Source organism: Ceratotherium simum, chromosome 39 (genome assembly GCF_057802395.1).
Source record: "Ceratotherium simum simum isolate JZ-2026a chromosome 39, ASM5780239v1, whole genome shotgun sequence".
Lineage (NCBI taxonomy): Eukaryota > Metazoa > Chordata > Mammalia > Perissodactyla > Rhinocerotidae > Ceratotherium > Ceratotherium simum.
In genome coordinates this window covers 13,509,636-13,536,678 of record NC_141938.1, presented here as the reverse complement: position 1 = coordinate 13,536,678, position 27,043 = coordinate 13,509,636, and the positions used below count along the sequence as shown (strand labels likewise).

General features: G+C 62.7%; 1 protein-coding gene across 2 annotated transcripts; it reads left to right on the top strand.

Annotated features, from left to right (window-relative positions):
- Nucleotides 1-196: 196 nt before the first annotated feature.
- On the top strand, nt 197-25,030 carry PIAS4 (protein inhibitor of activated STAT 4). Of its 2 annotated transcripts, none has more exons than XM_087425721.1 (11): nt 197-283; nt 5,158-5,584; nt 16,504-16,588; nt 17,380-17,421; nt 17,732-17,822; nt 17,940-18,068; nt 18,193-18,298; nt 20,647-20,720; nt 20,826-20,986; nt 23,537-23,667; nt 24,142-25,030. In XM_087425721.1, the coding sequence occupies exons 1-11, from the start codon at nt 257-259 to the stop codon at nt 24,402-24,404; spliced, it is 1,536 nt and encodes a 511-aa protein (XP_087281847.1). In that variant the 5' UTR covers nt 197-256; the 3' UTR covers nt 24,405-25,030. The 2 variants fall into 2 exon arrangements, with proteins under 2 accessions (XP_087281847.1, XP_087281848.1); XM_087425722.1 differs by lacking the exon at nt 197-283 and adding an exon at nt 2,973-3,103.
- The last annotated feature ends 2,013 nt before the right edge of the window (nt 25,031-27,043 follow it).

The window sequence follows — 27,043 nt, the reverse complement described above, 5'->3', positions numbered from 1 at the left end:
CCCCTTTAAGAAGCCAGACGCGGCCAGGGGTGGGCGTGGTCGCCTCGAGCAAGGGGGGCGGTGTCGGGCCGCTCTGATTGGCCCGAGGCCCGGGCGGCGGCCGCGCGCGCCTGCGCATTGCGCGGCGGCGCGCGCCCGGGGGGAGGAGGGCGCGCGGATGCTAATTGGCCGCGGCGGCGGCCCCGCCCGCGAGTGGCGGGTGGTCACGTGACGCGACGGCTGGGGGCTCCCGGCGCGGGGGACGCTGGTGGCCAAGATGGCGGCGGAGCTGGTGGAGGCCAAAGTGAGTGAGCGGCGGCGGCGCCGGCCCGGGCGGGCGGGCGAGGGGGGCGGGGGCCGGGCGGCGGGCCGAGGGCTGCGCCTCCCGCCCGGGGCCCCACCGCGCGGCCCGCCCGCGGCTCGCCGCCCGGCCCCCTCGCCCGCCCCCGGCCCCGGGGCCCCGGAGCGGGCGGGGGGCGGGGAGGCCGGGGGCGGGGCCTCCCAAACCTCACCCCAGTCCTGGCGCCCGGGTCGGCCCCCGGGCTCTGGGCGGGGTCCCCCCACCGGCCCGAGCGGTTACGGTCCGGGGGTCCCCAAACCCGGGGACAGGGCCGCGCCTCCCACTTGGAGGCACAGTCCCCGCGGCCAGCGTGACGGGCCGCGCTGCTCGCCCCGAGCCGGGGTCCCCGCTCTTCCTCCGGGGGGAGTGTCCTGGCCTCCCCGCCCCCCGGGGCACGGAGGGCGGCATGTGGGGCTCAGCCTCCCCGCCCAGCAGGCCGGGCTGGGGTTGGCGACTCCCTGCTCAGAAGGGTCCCCTGACCCTCCTGCCCCCGCTTCCCCGTCCGGGGTGATGAGCCAGGGTCCTGAGCCGCCCCCCAACACGGTGTGTCCTCTCGGGGTCTGGACCCAAGTTGGGGTCTGGAGCCCCTGGGCAGCTTCCGCGTGGGTCTCAGAGCCCCGCCCCCCTCCTGACACCCTCCCTCTCACCCCGGGAGTGGGCGCGGTGTTCACGGAGCCTGCCCACCTCCCTGGGGTGGACCCCTGACCGCTGTTCTCGGGCAGAAGCTCTTTCTAACTCCCTCCTCTCGGTCTTGGGTCCTGGGCTCTGCGTTCCTCTTCCCTCTTTCCCCTCGGGACAGCATCTACAAGGCTTGGGACTCTGTTCCTGGGGGCCCTGAGCCCCGCACAGCGGGATCAGACCCCAGACTGGATGCTTCTGTAGTCTACTCTCTGGCGAGTGTGTTCTCAGATCAGATTCTCTCCCCAGGCAGCCCCCAGACCCTGCTTTCGAGCCCCTTATGCCCCCATTTCTGGCTTCTGAGCCGCCCCCCCCACCCCGCCTTTCTGCTATTCTCTTGTGTTGATTCTTGGAGGGTCCCCAGCGGGTTCCAGGGGAGGTCTCTTTTTTTTCAGGTCGGTTCTGGTGTTTCTCTCCCCATACTTCTCCCATACTTGGGGGGCAGGTTCCACGTCCCCTCTCCTAGCTTGCGGCCCCTCTAAACCTCCTGGGACTGAGCTGGGAGCATCCTTGTCCCGGAGATGTGCCTTCTCCCAGGTGCCTCCCCCGAGGGGAGGCTCCAGAACCCTGGCCCTGGACTAGACTAGCGTTCTTCCCTAACTTCCTGAGAAGTTTACTCAAGGCCGCTGACCCCAGGGAGGTGGGGGGCTGGACCTTCGCAGGACTGAGGCACCCCCCTTCTCCCCCTTCTGGTCTCCCCTCCCCGAGGTCCTGACCTGTCATCGTTTTCTTTTCCTCACTCCTCCCTTTCTTTACATCTGTCCTCTCTCCTGCTGGGATCTGAGATGCAGCTCTCAAGCTTCTGTGATTATAGGTGTTACCCTCCCTTGACCCCACAGCGCCCGCCCCTCCAATACCTACCCCACACACCCTTCTGCCCCTCTCCAAGGTTTTGAGAAATTGAGACTTGCCGTGGAGGTGTGGAGGTCTGAACTCTGTAAGCCCAAGGTGGCAGCCCGAGGGCCCGGAGTCCCCTGCCTGAAATTTAACCCCCTTGTGGGGCTGTGGCCCGTGACTCTGGGCCCCGCCCCCACCCCAGCCATAGGGTAGGGTCTGCACTCTTTTTTACCATCCAGGGCCTTGAAACATGATCTGATGAACTCTACTTGACCCTCTGGTGGCTGGGGCTCCCCACCCCAATTAAATCAAGTTGACGCTTTTTTCAAGCCTCTGTTTGGGGGGATCTTGGGGACTTCAACACAACTTTCTCTGGTGCTAAAGAGCCTTCTCCATCAGCCTCGCCCTCACTGTGGAGGGCCTTCCATGTAATTGACACGTCTCCCTCTTTTAGGGGCTTTCCCAACCTCTCGTTAAGAGCTGGAGATTTTATTTTTGGGGTGCAAAACGGGCAGGTGTGAGGGGAGTTGTTGATAACTTGTCGATAAACTGGAAACCTGAGACTCTTCATCCCAGGCCCCCAAGGGGGGTTGAGAGGGAAGGGGTGGTCTGTGGATTCCCCGAGCTAGTGGGTAGCATTTTGCACAGATCTCCGATTTCCTGGGGAGAGGGGCCTTAACTTTCCCCAGACGCTCTGAGGAGCCCGTGGTGGGGCGGGGGAGAGGGGAAGCGAGGCGCGGCTGCCGTATCCAGGCAGAGGTGTCTCCACGCGGCTCCAGACAGGCCCGGAGCTGAGACTCGGGAAGCCGTTGGGGCTGGCGCTGTTTATAAACACAGATCTGAGTGGCAGGCCGGTCAGGGTGAAGCCACGGCAGGAAGTGATCTGCGGAGCGCTCGGGGCTTCTTCCTGAACGTTGGTGTCCCCCTCGCGCCGCCACCCCCCCAGTGTCAAGGGCAGGCTCCTCGCTGGTGGCAGCTGCCGAGAAATCCGAGTCGTGAACATATGGCAGCTTGAGGGGTGTGCCCCGGGATGCTCGGGCGGCTCTCCGGGTGTCCAACCTGGGGGAAGGGGCCGGGCCTCGGCAGGTCAGGGGCTCCAAGGGGCGGGCTCATGTCAGAAGATTGGGGTCAGACTCAGAAGGGCCGGGCCCACCTGCCTTCCGCTCCCTGGCGGGCGGTCTGCTCACATGACAGCGCCTCTGCCCTCCGAGGCCTTGGGCCTCTTCCAGAAGAAACATCTCGTCTGCACGCCTTTTTTCTCCGCTCCAGGTAGGAAGTCAGGCCAAGGGAGGTGAAGCCTGTTTTCAAAGCGCCCTGGACTCTGAGAGGCAGCAGACCACTTAGGTCCTCGGGCGGGGGGTGTGCCGAGGGTGAGGGTCCCCCAGGCCCCCAGACAGTGGAAGGAAATGCCCTGAAGAGCCCGATGGCCCCGGGTCCAGGCGCCAGCCCCGCCACTGACACGCGGGGAGGCCCCGGGCCAGCCGCTTCCCTCTCGGAGCGTCAGCCTTCTGTCCTGCATCTTGGGCCCGGGTCCTCGTGGGGCTGGGCACGCGGTGGACACTCACTTCTGTCTTGCGGGAGGAGGAGGGAGAGCCTGCGGCCGGGCCAGGCTCCCCCTCAAGGTTTTGTCACTCTGAATCTGGACGGCCCCCCCAGCAGGGGCCCACAGTAGAAGGAGTCTTAGGGAGCCCCCTCTGTGCCCACAGGTGAGGTGCCCAAAGCGAAGGGGGCCTGGCTTCGTCTGGGAACCCATCGCTCCTGAGCCCCAGGGCCGCCCTCAGACTCCCCGCCTCACCCTTAAACAGCCAGGAAACGGGAAACACCAGAACCTTCTGGCAGTGAGGCCGCTACGTAAACACCTGGCAGGGTTCCCACCCCCCTCAGACTGTCAGACCTTCTCCAGTTGAGTTGAAGCAATTTATTGGTTTCTTGGGGTGGTGTCCTGCCCTGGGCCCGCCGGCTTTCCACGGCCACTCTTGTCACTTGCGCTGCTTTCTTCCCGGCCCCCCGGAAGGGTGTTTTTCCCACCACGTTTCATTCATCCCAGGCCAGCCTCAGGGCTCAGCGTGGGTGGCCCCGAGCTCCTGCTGGCCCATCCCTGGAAGACACTTTGCCTGGGCAGCATATCGGGGAACCCTCGCTTGCCTTGGTGTCCCAGAGTCCCATGGAGGGCAGGCCACCGCCAGCCGGCCCCAGGAAAACACTGGATCAGCTGCGCTCCTGTGTTTGGTTTCATTTAGTTGGGGGGACTCTGCTGGGTATTAAGTGCCAGACCGCATTCGTCACTTTGCCACAGCTCGGTTAAAAGCACCCACGGCTGCCGGATTCTGCCAGCTTTTGCCTCAGATGCGGGGTTCTGATCAGGGCTGATCCTGCCCCCAGGGACACTTGATGTCTGGGGGACATTTGTGGTTGTCACACTGGGGGTGCTCCTGGCGTCGAGGGGGTGGGGGCCTGGGATGCTCCCCAGCCCTCCACAGCGCCCAGGACGGCGCCCCAGGGCCAGCATCAGTAGTGCCGAGGCGGAGAAAGTGTGCTAGAATGATCAGGGGACATTCCGGTGACTGTGCTCGGCTCTGTGTCCATGCCGGGGGCAGTGTAGTAGAGCGGAGCCGCCCCTGGCTTCCGAGTCGGCCTGGGTGAATCTTGGCTGTGATGGGGCGCTCACACCAGCGTAGCAGGGGTGTCTTAGGGCTCAGTGTTAAGTACATCAGCGCGTGTCCAGCTCAGTTCCCGAAAGGTGATTGGTATCCAGTGAGTTGTGGCTACCATCCTCTACACCAAAGGGAAACATGGTACCTCATCTGGTCCTTCCTGCATCCTGATGAGATGGAGCTTGTTGTCCTCCCTGACGAAGAGCCCGAGGGTCAGAGAGGCCAGCAGTGTTCTCAGCTAGGGAGTGGCTGAGGCTGTTTACCCCAGTTCCTGCCCTGGAGATGCTTTCAGGCGGAAGATGGGCAAAGAGAACCTAAAATAGAAGGCAGCGGTGTGTGGGGGGCAGTCAGAAGAGCTTGTGCTGCATTGGCAATGCTGAGGAACGTTTGAGGAGGAGGAGGGGAGCACGGCTGAGCTGGGAGGGGGCCCAAGCAAAGGCGTGGAGGTGGGACCAAGCCTGGGCAGGTGGCACCGGTGCCGAAGCCACCTCCTCCTGGGCTCCCGCTCCACGGCCAGAACGAAGGGGGCCGGGGCAGGGCCGGGCGGCAGCTGACGGGGTCTCACTTCGAGGTCCCCTGGTTGGGGCCCAGAGGCTCCAGGGAGGCCCCGAGCCCCCTTGGCAGCCCACGCCTCCCCTGAGCGTGCATGTCTGTGGTTGCTCTTTCCAGAACATGGTGATGAGTTTCCGAGTCTCCGACCTGCAGATGCTCCTGGGTTTCGTCGGCCGTAGTAAGAGTGGACTTAAACACGAACTTGTCACCCGGGCCCTCCAGCTGGTCCAGTTTGACTGCAGCCCCGAGCTCTTCAAGAAGATCAAGGAGCTCTACGAGACACGCTACGCCAAGAAGAGCGCAGAGCCCGTGCCCCAGCCCCACCGGCCCCTGGACCCCCTGGCCATGCACCCGACCTACGAGCGGGCGGGCGCGGTGCCCAGGACTCCCCTCACGGGCCCCAACATTGACTACCCCGTGCTCTACGGGAAGTACTTGAACGGACTCGGACGCTTGCCCGCCAAGACTCTCAAGCCAGAAGTGCGCCTGGTGAAGCTGCCCTTCTTTAACATGCTGGATGAGTTGCTGAAGCCCACCGAGCTGGGTGAGTCCCACCTCCCCCAGGGAGACCTGCCTTCAAGTTCTCCCGGTGGTGGGGGGCTTGTCCCTCTGGGAAGCACGGGGGCCACCTTTGGGTCTTTCTGTTAGTGACCTGGTGCTGAGTAACAAATTCCCCTGATTCCAGCCACTTAGAACAACTGACACGTGTTAGTGCGCAGTTTCCGAGAGTCAGAACCTGGGAGCGGCCCAGCTGGGTGGTTCTGACGTGGGGTCCCCGTGAGGTTACAGTCAAGCTGTCAGCCGAGGGCTGCCTCATCAGAAGGCTGGACTGGGGCTGGGGGTTGCTTACGCACGTGGTTGCTGGCAGGCCTGGGTTCTTGCTGGCTGTGGGCTGGAGACCCCAGTTCCCACCACGTGGGCCTCTGTAGACTGCGTGCGTGTCCTCACAGCGTGGCATGCTGGCTCGCTTCCCCCAGAACCAGGGACCCGAGGGCAGGGGCGGGGGAAAGAGAGAAGGTGAGTGTGTGCACGCGTGCGCTTGCACAGCCCTGCTAGAAGCCGTCGTCCTTTTCATAACGCAAGCTTGGAAGTCATACTTTTGCTTCCACCGCATTCCACTGGGCATGCAGACCCGCTCTGGTACACGGTGGGCAGGGCCCTCACCAGCCGGACCACCAGGAGGCGGGGTCACTGGGGCCACCTGGGAGGCTGGCTTCCGTGCCCTTACTCCCTGCAGCAGAGGGTCTGGGAGCTGGAGGTGAGCTTCTCTCCTCCACACAGAGGCGTGTTTCCTAGCAGGCAGCCGGCAGGAGTAACCTGGGCAGCGGCTCCAGGCCGGTCAGCACGGCCGGCCAGTCAGGGCATGGCTGGGCGTGCTCCCGAGAGCTGGGGCGCCGTCAGGGCTTAGGAGGTGAGGCCAGGGCTCCGAGGGTGCTCCCCGTGTTGACTGAGCGCCTGCTGTGCGCCAGGCCTGCGTAGCACTGGTGTGTAGGCAGACCCTGGCCCCTCCCCGCAGCCTTGGTGACAGGGCTGGGGTGGGAGTGGGCCCCAGCTAAGGGCGGGGTCCTGGGCCTCTGGGGCTCAGACAGCACGTGGCATGGTGGGCCTCTCGTTGACCCTTGGGTGTTGCCAGGTCCCGGAGTGTCCCTGGAGAGCCCTCCCACTGTCTCTTCTCTCTCTGTCCCCGTTCATTCATTGTTGCGTTCACTCACTCATTCACACAGTATACATCTGAGCGCCTCCTGGGGGGTGCCCGCCCTGGAGACATGGCAAGGAGCAGGCGAAGCCCCTGTCCTTGTGGGGTGCCCCTCCTAGCACTCTTGATGGGGACCTCGGGGGGCCCCCAGCCTGTGCAGGTGCCGTGGGTCCTGCCCCCCTGCAGCCCGTCGTCCACACCTCGCGTTCGACCCTCCACATCTTTCCTGAGCACGGCCGACATGGACCCTGGTCATGGTTGGTCCCCGCGTGCCGTGGCAGAGGTCACGGCCCTCCGTGCCCCCACCCGCCGTGCCCCGGGCTGCGTGGCCCGCTCCCTCCCGCCCTGCTGACCCAGCGCCTGCCTTGCTGGGCCGGGCCCTCTGCACGCAGACTCCAGCTCAGCCCCACCCCAGCGGCCCCTCCGTCCTGCCCTGGATGTGGGGAGGGAGTGTGCTGCCTCTCCCTCCTCCGTCCTCTCTGCGGCCTCCGGCTTTGCGAGGTGGGACCGCAGGGGCTGTGGTTCCAGGTGAGGCTGCAGGAGGCGGAGGGAGGAGTTGCTGGGGCCGGAGGAGTTGCTGGGGCCTGAGGCCTCGCCCTCCACTGCCCTCTGTCTGGCACGAGGAGGTGATGCTCGCCGCCCCCAGGTGGGAAGCAGGCTGGCCCAGCGGCACCTGCCGAGGGGCTGACGTGGCAACAGCAGAGCCCCAGGGCCCTTCCTGGGTTCCTGCCGGCTGCCTTCCCTGCGTCTACTTCCCCAGCCTCTCTCTAGACGCCAGAACCCCCTGCCAGGGGTGCTCCAGCAGGCTTTGGGGGCTGGCCTGGCTAGCTGGCGGATTTCGAAGGTCGAGCTGTTCTAGATTCCCAGGGATTGGAGAATCATCTTCATAACAGGGAGGCCGGGTTTTCACTGGGAGGCAGCGACGTAGGCTTGGCGCTGGGCGGGGGACAGGGCTGGAGGTGACTTTGAACTCGGGGCCGCCGGCCTCCCCTCCCCTGCCTGGACCATGAGCTTCCTTCCTGCACAGCGAGTGAGTGTGCAGTCGCTCCCACCCCACAATGCATCACTTTGCCCTGAGCCCCCGGGGACCCCGGTCACCTGATCTCCGGGAGAGTCGGCTCCCCTGTCTACACCAGGAATTACTCTGCTGGCGGCTCAGAACAAAGAGGCCGACCCCGCCCTGCCTTTGCTCCCACCCCCTCCCCCTCCCCATCAGGGTGTACCCCTTCTTTGGGGCCCCCCGCGGCTGCCTGGGTTCCTAGGGAGAGGCCTCATCGAGCACAGACCCTGGCCCTGAAGCAGTCTGGTCCCGTCTGTTCCAGGACCAGTGGTCCTGCCCGCCGCCCCTCGCCCTGGGTGCTGCCCACAATGAGCCCTGTGGTGCTGGCGGTGCCCCAGAGCCCCTTCAGGAGGCTCTGGCTCAGCCAGCCTCCCCTTCCCCCTCGGCCCCGGCCTTGACCCGCTGACCAAAACGAGGCCCACACTCTGGTCTGTTTCCCCGGAAGAGCCGGCTCCGGGATGGAGAGCGCGCCAGGCGGACAGGAGACATAAATCACGTGGAGGGGAATGTGCGGGCTGGGGGAGGGGAGGGAAGAATAGAGCCACGGACAGAGCGGGAGGACCTCAGGAGACAGATGAGCCACTCCCGCGGGGGGCGGGGGCTGGCGCCCAGAAGGGTCAGGAGACTGGCCCAGGGTCACACAGCATCCTCTGAAGGGGCTCCAGGCCGCGTGCTCAGCCATCTTCCTACTCCGCTCCCATCGGTGCCCTGCACTCCTGTGTGGAGGCGCCCATTCTGAACCACACGATGCTTCTGGACCCCAGGCCTCCTGCTTGCTGAGGAGCCCGGCTGTCCTCCCCTCCCCAGCCCGGAGAGGGGCCGGCACTTGCTTCCCGAGCGCGGCAGAACTCGAGGGCAGGAGCACAGTCTCGGCTCACGCCCCGCAGTTTGGGGCTCACTGAGGGTCCCCCAGCCAGGCCACTCAGAGTGTCAGCAGTGAGGATCCAACTGAGGAGGCCCAGACTGCCCCAACAGGGCGCGTGGGGAGAGGAAGGGCCATCATGAGACTTGAGGCGGAAGGAAGGAAGCGCGCTGACCTGGCCCCGTGCTGCTCTGGAGCCCCCGGCATCCTGCAGCCAGCCTCGCGGTGTGGACACTCGGAGCGTCCCTGCTGCTGTGCGGGGGGTGAGCACCCCAGGTCATGACAGCTCAGATACCCCCAGCTCTCCACGTGCCCCTAGAGTGGGCACCACGGCACAGGGCACACGTCTCTCATCCACCTCTGAGCCCTTTGGCTGGTATTGCCCAAGGGACAGGCAAGGTAGTGGTGTGGCCTGGTGCCTTTTGCCAGGAAGTTACATAGAGAAGGTTAAACAGTTCTGAATGAGGAAGGTCTGACTGGGGAGTGCAGGGTCCTTGGGGGCCTGTCGGGACCAGGAGCCCCTTACTGCTCGTTTGTAGGGAGGTGGCGGTCAGGAAGGCTTCCTGGAGGAGGCGGCACTTCTTCCAGACCCGAGGGCTGAATAGCAGTAAGTCGGAGAGAGAGGAGGGAGCAGGGCAGCGTGTTCCAGGCAGAGGCCCGAGTGGGAGAGGGCTCGTGAATGGAGGCCATTGTGGCCGGAGCGTGGTGTGGCGCAGAAGGAGGGAGGGAGAGCAGCCCGGACAGGGGCGGCAGAGGCCAGAAAGAGGCCCTGGGGAAGAGTGGGGACCGACTGGACTGCCCCAAGGGTTTCGGAGTCCATGAAGGTCCTGGGAGCTTTTCCGGGTCTGTGTTCTCGGGTCCTCTCTGAGCGTCCCAGGGGCTCAGAGAGGCAGCATGGCCCGCGCGCTGCCCACAGCCAAGCGCGGTACCCAGCAGGCTCCTCAGGGGGGTCCTCAGGCCCGTCTCGTGCCGTGGGAGCCCCAGTGGTCGCGGGGCATCCTGTGTCCCGTCTCTCAGCTCCATGGTCAGTGGCCTGACCCACTGGGCAGCTCTGCAGGAGGCCCCAGCCATGGGGAGCACCACACGACCTGCGAGGGGGCCCCACAGGTGGGCGGGGAGGTCCCGGGCCAGGCCTGCTGGCTCACCACCATCTCCTGTGACTCCCAGGCCCGGTTTTCACCTGCCCAGCCTCCTCCTTGGTTTACTTCCCACTCAGCAGTTCACTACCTCAGCAGCCAGGGGAAGCTTTTATAATAGCAGGCTGGTCCCATCCCTGCTCTGCTCAAAATGCTCCTCTGACCTCCTGACTTTTCTGCCCCGTCCCCTCCCTGCCCTCCCTCCTCCCTCTCTCCCGCTCACTCCCTCTGTTCCAGCCACACGGGCCTCCTCGCTGTTGCTCCCACACGTCAGACCTAGGCCTGCTCCAGGGCCTTTGCACGGGCTGTTGCTTCTGTCACAGTCTTCCCCAGACGCCCACGTGGCCCTTCCCTCCCCGCTCGTCTCATCTGCAGCTTATCTCCCTCTTCTCCTCGCCTCCCCTCACCCATCTCTGGTCCTTTACGGCCTTGCTCCCAACTCTGTTTATTAATTTGTGTGCTTTCTTTAACACCCGGGCCTGGGCCTGGCATGTTCTCTGCTGCAGCCACGGGATGGAGTGGGGCGGGGGTTGGGGGGGCACCTGTGTGAGCAAAGGCTTGGAGCTGAGAAGCAGCCTGGGGGCTGCAGTGGGGACCCCACGCTAACATCGCGGAGCTCCTGGTCCATCTTGATAGCCCATGGGTAGGAAGTCGTGAGGGCATCGGACGGGTGCGGGCACGTAGGTTCCTCGCCCCCGTGCAGGGAGGAGCTGGCATTTGAACCCAGAGCCCCCGCCCCGGGGCTTGTGGTACCTGTCTGCTCCCTGCTGGGCGCGAGGCCCCCACACGCGGCCCGGGGCGCCTGCAGAGCATCGCCCGGCACCACCGTGCACCGTGTACCGGCCCTCAGACCTTGTCACGCGTCGGCCTGGGCGAGGGGCCTCTGTCCTTCTCCGTGGGCCAGTGGGAGGGGGACCAGTGCCATGCCGTCAGCTTCTGGAAATCTCCTTTTCTCTTCTGTTCATTTAAGCTTTTGTGAAAGCATGTGTTGACCGTAGAAAACACGGGTGGACAGCAGGGAAAGCCGGCTGTCACTCTACCACAAGCCCTGTCGGCGGTTCCGGCCTGTTCCTGCCGCCTTGGTTCCTCTGCGCGTGCGATCCTGCGAGAAGGCGGCTGTGTCCTGCCCGCTCTTTGTCCCGCCATGTCTCGGGAGCCTCTGCGCGGGTCGCTAACTCTGCCTTGCTGGTGGCAGCGCGCGAGGCCGCCCGGCAGCACGGGGAGAGGGGTGTGCGGGCCCCTCTGTCGCTGTCTCCCTTGAGCCCAGGGCCTGGTGCCCCGTCTTCGGCTCACTTGCTCCTCCCGGCGTTCAGCTCCCCGAGGACCCCGGGGCGGGGGTTCCCTCCCTTCAGTCCCGGGGGGCTCAGAGGCCCGAGGGTGCACCTCAGCCCAGCCCCTGCTCTGCCCGGCGGGCTCCCGGGGCTCCACGCTCTGCAGCACCTTAGGTGACAACACGAGGACTTTTTGGTTGGTTTGGCGTCCATGACGAAGCAAAGAGGCTGGGAAACTGTGTTGGTTCTTAGGAGGTAAAGGTTTTGGAGAACTGAGCAGGGAAGGAGGTGGGGAGTGTCAGAGTTGTGGGGGTGGGGTGTAGGTTTTAAATAAAGGTGCTCAGAGAAGGCTCTCATCCTGCTGGCATTTGTGCAGACTTAAAAGACACCAGGGCCGCGTAGCTCGTTGGGGGAGGAATGTTCTGGAAGAGGGGATGGCCAGTGCAAAGGTCCCAAGGCGCGATATTCTTGGCAGGTGGGGAGCATGAGGAGGAGGCCAGGGTGGCTGCTGTGGAATCAAGGCCACTGGGGTGGGGACGGAGCGCCCCTCCCCCCCCTCCCCGGCCCTGAGCAGCTGAGAGGGGCGAGCCTCCACTGGAGGTGGACGCTGAAGGCCTAGTTCCGGCGACGCCCAGCCCCGTCCTGACATGTCGCGTGTGCCCTGTCCCTGCTGAGTGGCCGCTCGCCTCCCACCTGCCACTTGGCTTCCCGCAGGAGCAGTCAGCCACCGGGGCCCATGGCGCAGTGGGAACTGGGAATGTGGGGCGTGTCCCCTGTCCCCGCTGAGCCTCACCTAGAAACGGGCCCTTCCCAGGAGGGAGGGGGCCAGGGAGTCACGTCTGTCGACGACCAGCCCCGCTGCCTTTCTCGTGCTGTGTCTACTGGCAGAGCTCCTGGCCAGCGGTGGCTCCCGAGCGGCCTGCTGCCCACCCCCCGCCTCCCGGGGGACACTGTGGGATGGGGGGGTATTTTTGACCTTCCGCCCAGCCTGCGAGGCCCAGCTCAGATATCCCGAGCCTCCCCCCAGTAAGTAATTGCCCCCGGGCTCTTTGGGCAGGTCTGGGTGTGTCTGCAGGTGGCCTGCATGCACCACGCCCCCTGTTAGGCTGCCCTCCTCCAGGGCCCCAGCGGGGACTCCGAGGGGACCAGCCGGGGCCGCAACAAACAAGTAGGAGTTGGCGGCAGCAGTGTGGCGACGACAGCAGCCGCCTCTGACTGAGCGCCAGCCACGGGCCCAGCACAGCACCCAAGGAATGGGTAGCGTGCACGGGGCGCCCAGGCTCAGGCAGGGGTGGGGGCGCATAGCCCCAGGCAGAGATGGGGCACCAACCCAGGCCGTCTGGCTTCTGAGCCCGAGCTGGTTTTAAATTCAAATCTTGTTTGTTTTGCAAATAGGTTACCTCTTGTGGGTTGGAGTCCAGAAGGTTCAAAAGTGGGGGGTTGGCCGGCTAGGGCCAGGGACCAACCCCACTGGCTGCCTGTTCTCGTAACTAAGATTTATTGGTGCGCGGCCATGCCTGTTTGTGTGCCTGCAGGCCCTGATGGCTTTCGAGGTACAACGCAGAGTGGGGACATCGAGGCAGAAACTGTGTGGCTCTCGAAAGCTGGGAATGTTTACGGTCGGGCCCTTTATAGGAGCAGTCTGCCCACTGCTGTTCTGAAGAGTTTGCAGTGCAGATAAAGCACACTCCTTACCTCTCCCAACCCCTCCGAGGCTGTGGCTATGGCCATGTCTCCCGCCCCCTCCCCCAGAGACGTCTCTTGCACAGATAAGCAGACGTGCATTTGCACAGACCCCCGCTCGTGACATACACACCGCTCTGCCCCTGCTGTTTCCACTTAACAAAAGCCTCTTAGAAATGACTCCTCATCAGGGCACAAAGGGCTTCTGGATTCTTTATCGTCTGTTTTCATGGTTGCGTAGTATTCCTCGTACAGTGACCCAGAGCGTGTCTTAACCAGACCATGTTGATGGGCATCATTTGCTGCTGTGATTAATGGCCGTGGGCCTCCATCATCCTGTATGTGTGAACGTGTCTGCAGTTGTGGTTCCTAGACTGTAGGGGTGGCTGTCTCTGTGGTTGTGTGTTTGTGGTTTTGATAGATTGTGCTAAGGTGCCCTCCCTAGAGCTTCTCACTCCTACCGGCCACAGCCTCATCAATTTTTATCAAGCGTTTCAATCTCCTCCAATCTTCCAATCAGATGGCTTCTCAATGTAGTTTTAAATTTTTTTAAAATTGAGGTGTAATGTACATGCAATGTGCGCCACAGATATTTTAGTGTGTAGTTTGAGTTTTGACAAGTGGACGTACCCCGGTCACCCGAACACCATGGAACACAGAACATTTCCATCACCGTGATGTTCCCGCGCACCCCTTCCAGGCAGTCCTCAGTCCCCTCCAGAGCTGCCCCTGTTCGGTTTCTGGGCACCGTAGATCAGCGTGGCCTGTTCCAGAAGGTGACGTAACGCAGTGCAGACATGCTTCTTTTCCTCTGCCTTCTGTGGCTCAGCGTGATGGTGTTTACATTTGTCCACGTTGTTGTGTGGATCGCGAGTTTCATTTATTTATTTTTTTATTTTCCTGGTGAGGAAGGTCGGCCCTGAGCTAACCTCTGTGCCCATCTGCCTTTATTTTGTACGTGGGACGCCGCCACAGCGTGGCTTGATGAACAGTGCGTAGGTCCGCGCCCGGGATCCGAACCCGCGCACCCCGGGACGCTGAAGTGGAGCGCGTGAACTTAACCGCTATGCCGCCGGGCCGGCCCCACAAGTTTTGTTTTACTGCATGAGTGTGCTACAGCTTGTTGATCTATCTTCCATCGCCGGTCACTCAGGTTGTCTCCAGTGCAAGGCTGTTAGGAATAAATTTGCCTTGAACCTTCTTGTACAAGTCTTTTTGTAGACATAGTTCCGTTTATTTTGGGGGCAAATACCTAAGAGTGGGACTGCTGGGTTATAGGGTAGGTGTATGTTTTACTTTATTAGGAACGGCCCGACAGCTTTCCAAAGTGGTTGTACCATTTTATATCCTATGGCAGAGAACGCTGATCGCTCCACATCCTCGCCAGTGCTTGGAGTTGTCGACCTTTTCATTTTAGCCGTTTGAGTGGATGTGTCGGGGTTTTAAACCAATCTTGCCTCCCCGGGGCAAATCCCAGGGGCCCTGGATATTTGCTAATATTTTGTTAAGGACTTTCACGTCTGTGTTCATGAGGGATATTCATCTGCGTTTTTCTTTCTTTCTTTCTTTCCCTTTTTTTTTGGTGAGGAAGATTGGCCCTGAGCTAACATCCGTGCCCATCTGCCTCTATTTTGTATGTGGGATGCCGCCACAGCATGGCTTGACGATTGGTGTGTAGGTCCACGCCCGGGATCCAAACCCGTGCCCCGGGCCAACAAAGCGGAGTGTGCGAACTTAACCACTACACCACCGGGCTGGCCCCAGCAGTTCTCCTTTCTTGATGCATATTTTGCAGGTTTTGGTGTCAGGGTTATGCTGATCTCCTAAAATGAGATGAAAAGCGTTCCTTTCTCCTTTATTCTCTGAAAGAGTTTATGTAAAATTTATATGGTTTCTTCCTTAAATGTTTGATAGAATTCACCAATCTGGACCTGCAGTTTCCTTTGTGGAAAGATTTTTAATTACAAACTCAGTTTCTTTAACCGATAAAGAGCTTTTCAAACTTTCTATATCTTTTGGTGCTAGTTTTGGTAATTTGCATCCTTGGAAAGATTTGTCCATTTCATCTGAGTTACTGAGTTTATTGGCGTGAAGTTGTTCGTCCGTTCCCCTATTAACCCAAAGGGTTGTGGGGCTGTACTGTTGTCTGGTTTTCGCTTCTGACAGTTTGTGTTCTCGAGATCTTTTGCTTTGCCGTCTAGCTAGGTGTTTGTCAGAGAGCTGTGGCTTTGTGGGTTGTCTCTGTTGTTGGCTTTCTCTTTCGTAGGCTTCCATTTGTGTCTTGAATTTCCTTCCTTCTAATGACTTTGACTTTAATTTGCTCTCTTTCTAGCTTCTCATGGAGGAAGCATAAGTCATTGATTTTATTTTATTTTATTTTATTTTTTTAAATGAATGAATTAGGGCCAGCCCCGTGGCTTGGCGGTTAAGTGTGTGCGCTCAGTTGCTGGCGGCCGGGGCTCGGATCCCGGGCGTGCGCCGACGCGCCGCTTCTCTGGCCATGCTGGGGCTGCGTCCCACATACAGCAACTGGAAGGATGTGCAGCTGTGACATACAACTGTCTACTATGGCTTTGGGGGAAAATAAATAAATAAATAAAATCTTTAAATGAATGAATTAATTATTTTTGAGGAAGATTGGCCCTGAGCTAACATGTGTTACCAGTCCTCCTCCTTTTTTCTCTCCAAAGCCCCAGTAGATAGTTGTATGTCATAATTGTACATCCTTCTAGTTGCTCTCTGTGGGATGCCGCCTCAGCATGGCTTGATGAGCAGTGAGTATGTCTGCACCCAGGATCCGAACTGGTGAACCCTGGGCCACCGAAGTGGAGTGTGCAAACTTAACCACTGTGCCGCCGGGCTGGCCCCAATAAGTCATTGATTTTGAATCTTTGTCTTTCTTTTTTGGTAGAAGCATTTAAAGCTATGACTTCCCCTCTCGTGACTGCTTTAGCTGCCTCCCCCCAGTTTTGGTGTGTTGTATTTTCTCCTGCAGTTCAGAGCAACTCCTCCCCACGGCTGTGGCTCTCAGTGCAGTTGTAATTGAGAACCAGGAGCCGGCTCTTCACCATCTAGGTCTCCATCCCCTAGCTGACTTTCCCCCGACTTCTGTGCCCAGTGGGTGCTTTGTGGTGGTGAGCGAGGCTCTGTGTGCGCGGTGAGCCGGCCCGCCCTGTGGCTCTTGTTTGGTGCACGTGGAGGTTTGCCTTGTCTCCTTGGCTGGTCGTGAGTGCCCAAGGCAAGACTTCTCTCCAGCTTGTCCCTGTGACCTCCGGCTGTGCCGAGCACTGCACGGACAGGCACGTGCTCACCAGGTGCCCAGGACAGCTGTGTGGGGTGGGGACAGAGCTGTTGCTGGCTCTTACAGACCTGGAGAAAGCAGGCCAGCCCAGGTGAAGCATCTGGCCTGTCTGCACCCGGCCTGTCCGTGCCGCATTCGGCCCGCCCAGCCCTTCTCCCCCGCTGAGCAGTTCTCAGTCTTCAGGAATAGGTGCCCGAACCCTGGAGGGCCGAGTGGCTTTCAGTGGGGGTCTGGGGGGTCATGAGTATTCGCTGAACTGTAGGCTGTGGTGAGCGGCTCCAAGAAGGGCCAGGGTTCCCCCCCAACCACGAATCCCACGTGTCTGGCCGCCCAGGCGGGACTCAGCCTCCCGTGTCCTGCTTCCCAGCCTGAAGAGGGCCAGGCCCGTAGCCGTGACCATGGTGGGTGCCCTCCTGGGGGACCAGACGTGACCCTGACCCCAGCGTGTCTTCAGTTCCGCAGAATAACGAGAAGCTCCAAGAGAGCCCGTGCATCTTCGCGCTGACGCCCAGACAGGTGGAGCTGATCCGGAACTCCAGGTGCGCTGGGCCTGCCCTCTGCGGGGTGCCGAGGGCCGGCCCAGGGAGCCCTCAGCCAGGCCCGTGCAGAGCCCACACGGCGGTGGCGGGAAGGGAATCCCGTGCCTGCCCTGGGCTCAGCGCCTGCCCTCCGTGCGGGGCAGTGTGCCCAGTCAGCGTGCTCTCATGCCTCGGACCTGCAGCCCCAGAGGTGGCCAGCTGTCCCCTTGAACAGGGTCCCCCCGTCGGCACTGCGACGTCAGGCGGGATCACTCGCCGGGGGGCTGCCCTGGGTGCTGTGGGGGGTTGAGCAGCATCCCTGGCCCCACCCACTCGACGAAAGGAGCACCCCCAGTGTGACAATCACAGATGTCCCCAGACATCGCCTGGTGTCCTTTGGGGGCAGGATTGCCCCAGGTGAGGACATGGGGCTGTAACAGATGAGGGACGGAGGCTAGTCCCGGGTCTTCGGCTCTGCTCCCTGAGGCCCTTCTGTCTCCAGCTGAACAGGCGTCACCGCCACAGCAGCCGCGTGTTGGGCACTCGGCACGTGCCAGGCCCTCACCCGCCAGCCCACTTAATGTTCCCGCCAGCTGCCCCCTTGTCCAGGGAGGGGAGGTCATTTTTCCAAGTCACCAGGGAGTCAGTGGCAGGAGAGAACGTTCTAGGTGGCACCCGTCAGCCTTCGGTTGCCAGGGGAGGCAGCGGGTTGGCCCGGCTGGCTGGCCCGGGAGGGGCCCGCGGTCGCCCGGCTGAAGGGGCACTGCTGCCTCCCTGACGCTCCCTTCCCCTCTGGTTCCCCCGGCGCACAGGGAGCTGCAGCCCGGGATCAAGGCCGTGCAGGTCGTCCTCAGGTAAGCCCGGCTGTGCCCGGACCCCGGGCTCCGCCTCCCCGAGCCGGGGTGGCTGCCGCCTTGCCGCGGCGCGCCCCCCACGCGTTGCAGCCAGGCCCCCCTCCCTGCTGACAGCCCCCTCGGGCTCCCCGGCCAGAGGTGCAGGCTGCTCCTCCCGTCTCCCTGCCCTCTGTCCTTCTCCCTGGGCGCCCCGAGACCCCACGCCCAGCCCAGCGCTGAGATCTGCCCGTCAGGCCGGACTGCCCTCCTGGTCTGTCCTCCTGCCCCTGCCCCTGGTCCCTGCAGCCCCACGGTCCCATCATCCTTGCAGAATCTGCTACTCGGACACCAGTGGCCCCCAGGAGGACCAGTACCCGCCCAACATCGCCGTGAAGGTCAACCACAGCTACTGCTCTGTCCCGGTGAGCGCGGTCCCCGAGCGGGTCCCCGGGGGCCCGGCTCTGCCGCGGGGCTGGGTGGAGACTGCGGGACGAGGGGCGGGGGACTGGCAGCGGCCTAAGCGGCATGTCCGCCCCCAGGGCTACTACCCCTCCAACAAGCCCGGCGTGGAGCCCAAGCGGCCGTGCCGCCCCATCAACCTCACGCACCTCATGTACCTGTCCTCGGCCACCAACCGCATCACCGTCACCTGGGGCAACTACGGCAAGGTGAGTGCGGGGGCTGGCTGCCCCTCCCCCGCCCCCCCGCCCCTCTGCCGGCCCCCCCGCTGCCCCCCCTCCCTTCTGCCGGCTCCCCCACCCCCTCTGGCCTGACGCCCCTCTCCTCCCGCAGAGCTACTCGGTGGCCTTGTACCTGGTGCGGCAGCTGACTTCCTCGGAGCTGCTGCAGAGGTTGAAGACCATCGGGGTCAAGCACCCGGAGCTGTGCAAGGCGCTGGGTGAGCGCGGGCCTTCTCCGGGGCTCCTGGGGCGGGAGCGGCCCCGGTGCTGTCCCCGCTCCCCTGGCCGGGCGTGGGGCGTGGGCCCGGCCCTCACAGGAGCTTGTCTGTCGGGGTCCGGCTGGGGACCGTCCGTCACCCGGAGGTCAGGACGCTCGGGGAGGTCTCTGGGTGGGGGGGCAGCAGAGCCGGCAGTGCCATGGCCCCGAGGCGGGGACAGGCGAGGTACGCTCACAGACCCCAGCCAGCGGCTGCAGAGAGCCAGGGGTGAGGTGTGCCGGGGTCCGGGCAGCAGCCGGGGGCCTTGGAGGGCTCGTGGAGAGGGGGACCCCACCCAGGTGAGGGATGTCCTGGGCAGACCTGGCTGCCCTGCAGGGAGTGGGGTGGGCAGGGGGCCGGGGGCCCGGAGAACGGGAGCAGAGGATGCATTCACGGGCGATGGTGCAGATCTGACCAGAAATGGTGAGACCGTGCCTTGTTTGCTTTTTTGTACTCTTTAACCTAAAAAAGGGGAGTGTGATGCAAAGAGCATTAAAAACCCCAACACTGAGACTGGCTGGTGGACTGGCCCTGTTCCTCCTGCGTCCCTGCAGCCCGGCTGCCCAGCACACAGCAGGCGCTCAGGAACTGCTCTGCAGGGCGGCTGTGTGGCCTGGGGCAAGTCGCTGGCCCTCTCTGGTCACCCCGAGGTCCTCGCGGGGTGGCTTCTCACGGTGGCCCTGGGCAGTGCGGCCGGGCGATGTCTCCATCTGACTGGTCAGGGGAGACACTGAGGCACAATGACAGAGTCAGGGCTGTGACCCCTGGGCCTCAGCCTCTGTGCCCCACCCTGCTGCCTCCCCTTTCCCTCACAGGGCCCTTTCTTCACCCCCCACCTGCCCATGTCCCTGCGGGGACAGTGGCCGACTTGACCAGAGTGCCTGTTGGCCAGGGGCAGGGGTTGGCGGGGGCTGGGCAGGCTCATCCCGGCCCTAGCGGCCCACGGGGTGGGGGGGCACACCGAGGCCTGCCTTAACTTCTCAGTCACTGCCCTGAGCCCTGCTGCCCTGGGGCCCTGTGCAGGCAGAGGGTCAGGTTTCGCCCTGAAGAGGCCCCCAGCGTCCTTTCTTCAGCCAGCCCCAGGCTAGGTGTCTTGCTGCTGGGTTTGTCTCGAGTCACCGTCGGGAAGTCCTGTTCCTGGTCTCGCTTGAACCCTTCCTGCTGCACATGCGTTCTCTTTATTAGGTAGAGGGGGAACGTGGTCTTGCCTTAAAACCCGACGCTCACTGTGTCCAGTCTTAGCTGCCATGGTTGTCTGGACAGGCTGAGGCCTCTGGGTCTACTGTTAGCCGTTGTCGGCCAGAGACGGGAGCCACGGGGTGGAAATTCATACTGAGGGGTGAATGATTGCCATGACCTTGGGAGTGGTCGTATGCAGAGGGGGACAAGCCAGTGCGGTCACCCCCAGCCTAGTCACCCTCCACTCCGTGCCAGACGGGAGAGGGGGCTTCCTGGAGGAGGGGGTGCAGGAGTCATGTCGAGGAGGGAAGGGCGGTCCCCATCCCTGTGCAGGATGGCCTCCGCTCTGCGCGGCCCAGGCTCCTGCATCCCAAGCTGTCTGGGGATGGAGCTTAACTGCCTGCACCCTCGAGGTTTGTGGGCCAGTGAAGGCAGGACACGCAGGAAAGAGGAGGAGGGAGACTAGGCGCCCCCTGCAGGCCCAGCACAGGGCTGCGCTGGGCGTGTTTCCTTCCAGTCTTTTCTCCAGTGCTAGTTCACAGTCCGGAGGGGGCCTTGCTTGCTGGCGTGAGCGTTTTTCCGTGTTGCGTGGCTTTGGGTGGGCGCCCGCCGTCTTCCTACTGGTCGTCAAGGGAGCGTGCCCGTGGGTCCTCTCCTGCCCCCCAGGGCCCGTGGGGGGCGCTCCTGGTGGGGCGTCGGCACCTCCCAGCCCTCAGTGTGGTGCCAGAGGCCGTGGCCCTGCCTCACTTCCGCCGTCCTCGGGGATGGTTCTCATCAGAAGTGACCATCACAGCGGTGGCCCTGCTGCCTGGATCTTTCCAGAAAAGTCCTGTGGGTCATAAAGAACCCCAGCAGGGTGGCTGGCCCGCTGCCTCCGTGCGGCCAGGTGATCGTCAGAAAGAACCGGCCGCTGCCCAGGGCCTTTGCACAGCCGCTCCTCGCAGCCCTGGGCTCCGGAGCACAACCCGCATCCCGTTGTCCTGGGAGTGGATGCAGGGCGCTCGCAGGGTGACCGTGTCCCCTCTGCGACGGGGTGTTGAGGGCTCTCGCTGCTGGAGAAAGCCTGCCCCGCGGCCCCAGCCCCGCGAGCGCCTCCGTTCCTTCCGCTGACACAGCCGCCTTCTCTGCAGTCAAAGAGAAACTGCGCCTGGACCCCGACAGCGAGATCGCCACCACCGGCGTGCGGGTCTCCCTCATCTGCCCAGTGAGTCGGGGCGGGGCCCCCTCCCCTGCCTGTCACGTGGGGATAGCCTGGGTGGGCGGTGCCGGGCCTGCCGCTGCTCACACCTGCTGCCCCCCACCCCCGCAGCTGGTGAAGATGCGGCTCTCGGTGCCCTGCCGGGCGGAGACCTGCGCCCACCTGCAGTGCTTCGACGCCGTCTTCTACCTCCAGATGAACGAGAAGAAGCCCACCTGGATGTGCCCAGTGTGCGACAAGCCCGCCCCCTACGACCAGCTCATCATCGATGGGTGAGTTGCCGCGGCGCACAGGGGCCTCCCTGCCTGTGGGGCTTGGCCCTCGCCTCTGGGGCCTCCGTGGACGGAGGAACGGAGCCGGGCAGCGTCTGAGGCCTCTGAGGCTCCTGCCTTCGTGGGGCCCCCACACTGCCAGCAGTGCCCTTTGGCAGCCCCTGGATCCAGAGAGAGGCAGGGTCATCCTCGTGGGACTTGTCAGGGCCTTTGCTGGGCAGGCGGTGGCACTGTGGCTTAGGGCTCAGAAGGGGCTCTGGACCCAGCAGGTCCCTGGGGCTCCCCATGTGACCGTGTGCTCTCGGCATCTGTTTTTTCCCACATAAAATGGGGACCCGAGAGCCCCAGCCTCAAGGCTGCTGCACGGTTCAGGGAGCTGCTTCCCGAAGGGCGTTCAGCACGGCCTTAGTCAGGCCCTCCACGTAGAAAGGTGGAAAGGACACACGTTTCCCCAAATGCTGGTCACATCCCCTTGTCCCCTTCATGGGGGCCCCTTGGCCTGACACAGGGAGACAAGGGGGAAAGGCTCTTTTTCCAAAAGGGGAACTTTGCTTGGGTCTTAGGTTTCCAGAAACCAAGCCCAGCACTTGACTGACTGGCTCCTGCCAGGCACCCGCCACACCCACGTCCTGTCCCTAGAGCCGGGCGGGGGAGGCGGCCCAGGCGGAGCGGGCCTGCGGGCGGCCACACTCTGGACCCCCAGCCTGTGGAGGCTGCAACGTGCGGCACGGGGAGTGTGCCCTGGGGACGGGACTGGCCCCGACCTCCAGGGGCTGGCGTGAATTTGTCCCCGAGTGCAGGCACTCGTCTCTGTCTGGTCACCAAGCTTAGGGTCTTCCCAAGTCCTCTGTTCCGACCATCCTGGGATGTGGACCTGAATTGTCCCCACTTTACAGATGAGGAAACTGAGGCCCAGAGGGGCCGACACCAGCCCAGGGCCCCCCAGCTCACAGGTGGCCAGGCCAGGACTGGAACCCAGATCTGGCCAGCTCTGAGCCCAGTTCTCTCCCCAGAGAGGCCGAGCCACTGGCCCCACACAGTCCAGCCTCGGGGTGGAGGGAGGAGGCCCCTGGGGCCGGGCACGAGGGCTGGGCCTGAATGGCGACTCTGTTCCCGGCCTGGCAGCTGTGCAGCCTGGTGCCTGCCTGCTCCCCTCCCACTGGGCCCAGAGCGGGTCCCTCAGGCTCGGGTGGCAGTAGCTCTGACAGCTCCAGGTGCAGACGGGGCTGGAGAGCGTGGCCGTGCCCCACACAGACCACTGTCCTAGTAGCCCTCAGGGCCTGGACGTAGCCAGGGAGGCTTCCTGGAGGAGGGGGTCCTTGATTCATTTATTCCTGGAGGCTCTGCCACCTTGTCGTCCCCAGCCCTGAGCTGGTGATCAAGGGGTCCTCAAAAGGCCTGTCCCAGACTTTGCTTCAGGGAACTCGTAACAGGCATGAGGGTGGGGGGAACCAAGCCAGACACAGATGCTCCTGTTGCTCGGGCTCTGCCTAGAGGAGGAAGAGGAGCTGTAGCATTGGGCTTTGGAGAGTGAGTAGGAGTTTTCCAGGGGGAGAAGTGCAATGTAGGAAGAGCTGTGTTCACACCAGGGTCCTGGGGTGGTGGGTCTGCAAGCGTGACGATGGAGGGAAGGTCTCAGGGTGGGGGTGGGACCCAGAGGGTGTTTAGGGCAGGATGGGGGCCTCCCTCCTGCATGACCATGACTGAGGTGGTTGAAGTCATCTGGGGGCAGGTGCAGCTTTGACGGTGAACAGATGCTGGGGAACAAGGTGGGCCCGTTGCTGCTGCAGCCAGTGTGTTCCCCGCCCCAGGCCTGGACACCTGGCTGCTCTTCAGATCCTGTGGGCACAGTGCTCCCCTCATTCTGCAGGTCGGGAGACCGAGGCCCTGTGGCCAGGAAGTGGCAGGGGGTAGGATTGGATTGTAGGCCTGCTGCCGCCAGGCCTTGTGGCCTCAGGGAGCTCATCCCCCTCCCTGAGCCTTAGTTTCTCTCTCTGTGAAATGGGCTGGGCCAGCAGTACCTCCGTGGAATGTGCCCAGGGCCTGGCTCCCCGTGGGCGCTCTCCTGGGGACACTGTTGTCAGTGGGAGTGACCAGGCCCTGCTTTGCTCTACTCCACCTCACATGGACCACGTGCCCCAGCTCTCTGAGCCGCAGTTTCTTCATCTGTAGGGCTGGGGGCAGCACAGAATCAAGGTGGGAGCTAGGGGCCACTAGATTAGGGCACTGGTGGGCTGGCCCATCCTGCGGCGCCCCCAGGCCCCTGCTCTCGAGCAGTTCGAGGGACAGCCACCTGCTCTCTCTGCCTGCGCCCAGCTGTCACCTCCTGACGAGTGCGTTACTGCAGGCCCTCGAGCAGTCTGGCAGATCCCTCTGGGAGCCCAGCCTATGCAGGCCCGAGTGACAAGAGATCACAGGCCCTGGCAGGTGCTTCCTGAAGCCACTATGGCAGAGGAGAAGGTGCCTTAGTGAGCGTCCACCTGAGCCCAGGGGGGCCGGGAGGGGAGCAGGGAGCCCGAGGCCCAGGAATCAGCCCCGCTCATCCCCCAGGCTCCTCTCCAAGATCCTGAGCGAGTGCAAGGACGCCGACGAGATCGAGTTCCTGGTGGATGGCTCGTGGTGCCCGATCCGCGCCGAGAGGGAGCACAGCTGCAGCCCCCAGTGTCCCGTCCTCGTGCTCGGTGAGTCCTGCCTGGCCCCCCGTGTTCCCTCCTTGTGCTCAGTGAGTCCCACCTGGCTCCCCGTGCCCTGTCCTCGTGTTCGGTGAGTCCCGCCTGGCCCCCCGTGTCCCCTCCTCGTGCTCGATGAGTCCCACCCGGCCCCCCGTGCCCTGTCCTAGTGCTCGGTGAGTCCCCCCAGAGCCCTGTGCCCCGGCCAGCGGGGCTTTCCCTGAATGCCTGTTCTTGGGGGGCTGGCGATTTCTGAGTGTTTGTGTCATGCTGTGTAGAGATGGCACACGGTTGTTGAGCACCTGCTGTGTGCCGGGCCCTGTACAGGGTGCTGGGGACCCGGCGGCATCAGGTCCGGCTAGACCTTTCCTTGGGCCTGCCACATGATGAAGGGGACAAGAGGTCCCAGGGCTCCCCAGCCCTCGCCGGCCTCAGTTTCCCCCTCTGTGAGCAGCCATCCTGAGCGTCTGTCCCTGTCACCTGCAGGCGCCTCAGATGCCAACGGGCTCCTGTCCCCCCCCAGTGTCAACGGCAGCAGTGTGCTGGGGGGTGTCAGCAGTGGGCCCGGTGTGGCGGGCGGCATCGAGAATGGGAAGCCGGGAGCTGACGTGGTGGACCTCACCCTGGACAGCTCGTCATCCTCAGAGGAAGAGGAGGAGGAGGAAGAGGACGAGGAGGACGAGGATGAGGAGGGCCCCCGGCCCAAGCGCCGCTGCCCCTTCCAGAAGGGCCTGGTATCGGCCTGCTGACCGCACGCCACCAGTCGGACACTCGACTTTCCTGGTGCTCACCATGCAGAGGGGCGCAGGCGGGCCTCGGGGTACAGTGGGAGGAGTGATATATATATATTTTTTTCTTTTTATTGTTCATTTTGTTTTTCCACCCAAACTTTCCCTGGCTCCTGGCACCTGTACCTCTGGACTCTCCTATCGGAGGATTAAAAAAACGTAAAATGACAAAAAAAAAAGTACAAAAAAAAATGCAACAAACAAAAAAAAAGTCAAACTCTTACAAACAAAGCAAGCCACCCACACAGCTGCTTCCCCAGCCAGAGTTGGAGCCCCGAGGACGGAGCTGACCCTGGGAAGGGGCGGGCGGGACCCAGGAAGCCGCGCCCTCTGACACCCCGCCCTGCCTTCCGATGATCATTCCAGGTGGTGCAGAGGGACCCGGGCCGGGCGGTGGGGGCCATTGGGAAGCCAGCTGGCTGTGTGCCCCTCTCCCCGGCGGCAACCTCGACTTTGACATTCGGCTGTTCCTTTCCTCTTTTTCTCTCTGCGAACGTGTCCTCTCGCAAGCCCAGGGACCCTGGAGCGTGCCGCCAAGCAGCAAGCGTTTTAGCCAAGAAGCCATGGAGTGGGTTGGGGCGGGGAGGGGGGCGGCGGGGGGCGCGAGCGGGCGGTGGGGGCGCGGGGGGTGGGCCTGGGAGGGTTTAGCCACAGATGTGTTGTATTTTTTGAAAGTGCAATAACTTGGTATTTTGAAGACCCGGCGTGTGGCCAGGAACCCCTGCGGGAGGCGGGGGCCCCAGAGTGCGGCACCGTGTGGCGTGGGGGGGTCTCAGTTTTCTAGCCAGCTACCTCGGTAACTCCAATTCAGGTTAACTTCCCTACGGAACAGTGCAGATGTCCACAGACACCGCCGGCCCCTCACTCAGCGGGGCAGGGAGGGTGGCCACGTCCCAAGGGGCAGCAGGGACTCCTGCCCCGGCCTCTCCATTTGGGGTGGGCCGTTGCCCCTCTTCTTGCTCTTGGGTTTTCCGACGGGTATGAGGCCTGCCCGGCACCCCTTCCCCAGGACCCTCTCGTCTTCCAACAGGCCCCGGGTGGGTGGCTGCCCTTCGGCTCCCAGGCACCCAGCCCACCTCGGGGGTCCAGTGACCCCGGGGCTCCCACAGCTGCCCCAGATGCCTCCAGGGACCCTCAGCCGGGTACCCGGTCCCCTGCCCAGCATCCTTGCCCCCTCCCCCTGGGGACCACGCTTGGTTCTCCAGGCCACTTCTGCCCACTGTTCTGTTTTTGCTTTTGACCTCCCTCCCCCACACCCCTAGCCCCCAAATAATTCCCCTTTGTATCAACAGAACTCTCCTAGTCAGGAAGCAATATCATTTCAGGTCTAAAGAAGAAAGGGACAGCAATCTGGTCGAGGGCAAATTCAGTTTTACTGTATAAACTCGGTTGCGCAGTTCGGCCCCCCCACCTGCACTGGCAGCTGGGGGCCACTGTTTTCTAATATTTGTATTCTAATTTAATTGTTTTTAAAAAACGCAAATAAAAAAGATCCAGGTGAAGCCACCGAGGCGTCCGCTTCTCTGTGCGTCGGGGCGTCGCTGGGGTGAGGGGAGCAGAGGACCACAGCTCTGTCCCGTGCCCGCTTCTCCTTCCCTTTCGCCACATGAGATTCAGGATTCGAAAGACACAGCGTTGGGTCAGATGAGGAGGAGGTCACTTGGAACTGCCGGGTCCCGTGTCTCTGCTGGGCTGGGCCAGGAATTCAGACTGCCCGAATCCCAGGGTTGTCCCTGCCCCCCGGGTGGCAAAGACACACAAATGGCCAATAAGCTCCCAGAAAGATGCTCATCATTAGTCACCAGGGACACGAAAGTCACAACCCCGAGATGGTACCTCACCCCACCGGGATGGGAGAATCAAGAGCAAGTGCTGGTGAGGACGGGAGGAACCGGAACCCTCACGGACGGCTGGTGGAAATGGCAGCCGCTTGGAAACAGTCTGGCGGTTCCTCAAAAGGTAAACCGTGGAATTACCGTCTGACCCAGCAGTTCCACTCCAAGGAGAAATTCCACTCAGGAGAAATGAAAGCATAGGTTCATAGAAAAATTGTGCACACGTGTTCATAGCAGCAGCATTCACAATAGCCCAAACGTCCTCAAATAGTGGATCTGTACAGCTGTATGCTGGAATATGATGCAGCCATAAAAAGGAGTGAGGCCCTGACACAGCCACACCGTGGATGGACCTTGAACACACGATGCTCAGTGAGAGAACCAGACACAGAAGGACACACGGTGTGTGATTCCATTGATGTGAAGTGTCCAGAACAGGCAGATCCACAGACAGAAAGTGGGTTCATGGTTGTCAGGGGCTGGGGAGGGGATGGGAGTGACTGCAGATGGGGACAGGACTTCTTTTTGGGGTGATGGAATGTTCTGGAACTAGTTACAGGTGGTGGTTGCCCAACTTTTCAAATATGCTAAAACCACTGGTTTCACCGGGGTGGATTGTGTGTGACTATCTCAATTAAAAATCACAGCTTTGCTCCGTCTTAGCGGAGGGGACATGGCAGCACGAGGGAGGAGGCCCACGCTGGCTGAGTGGCTGGTGAACCTGCTTCCTTCGCTGTCCTGATCAGATACGTCTGGGCTCCCTCG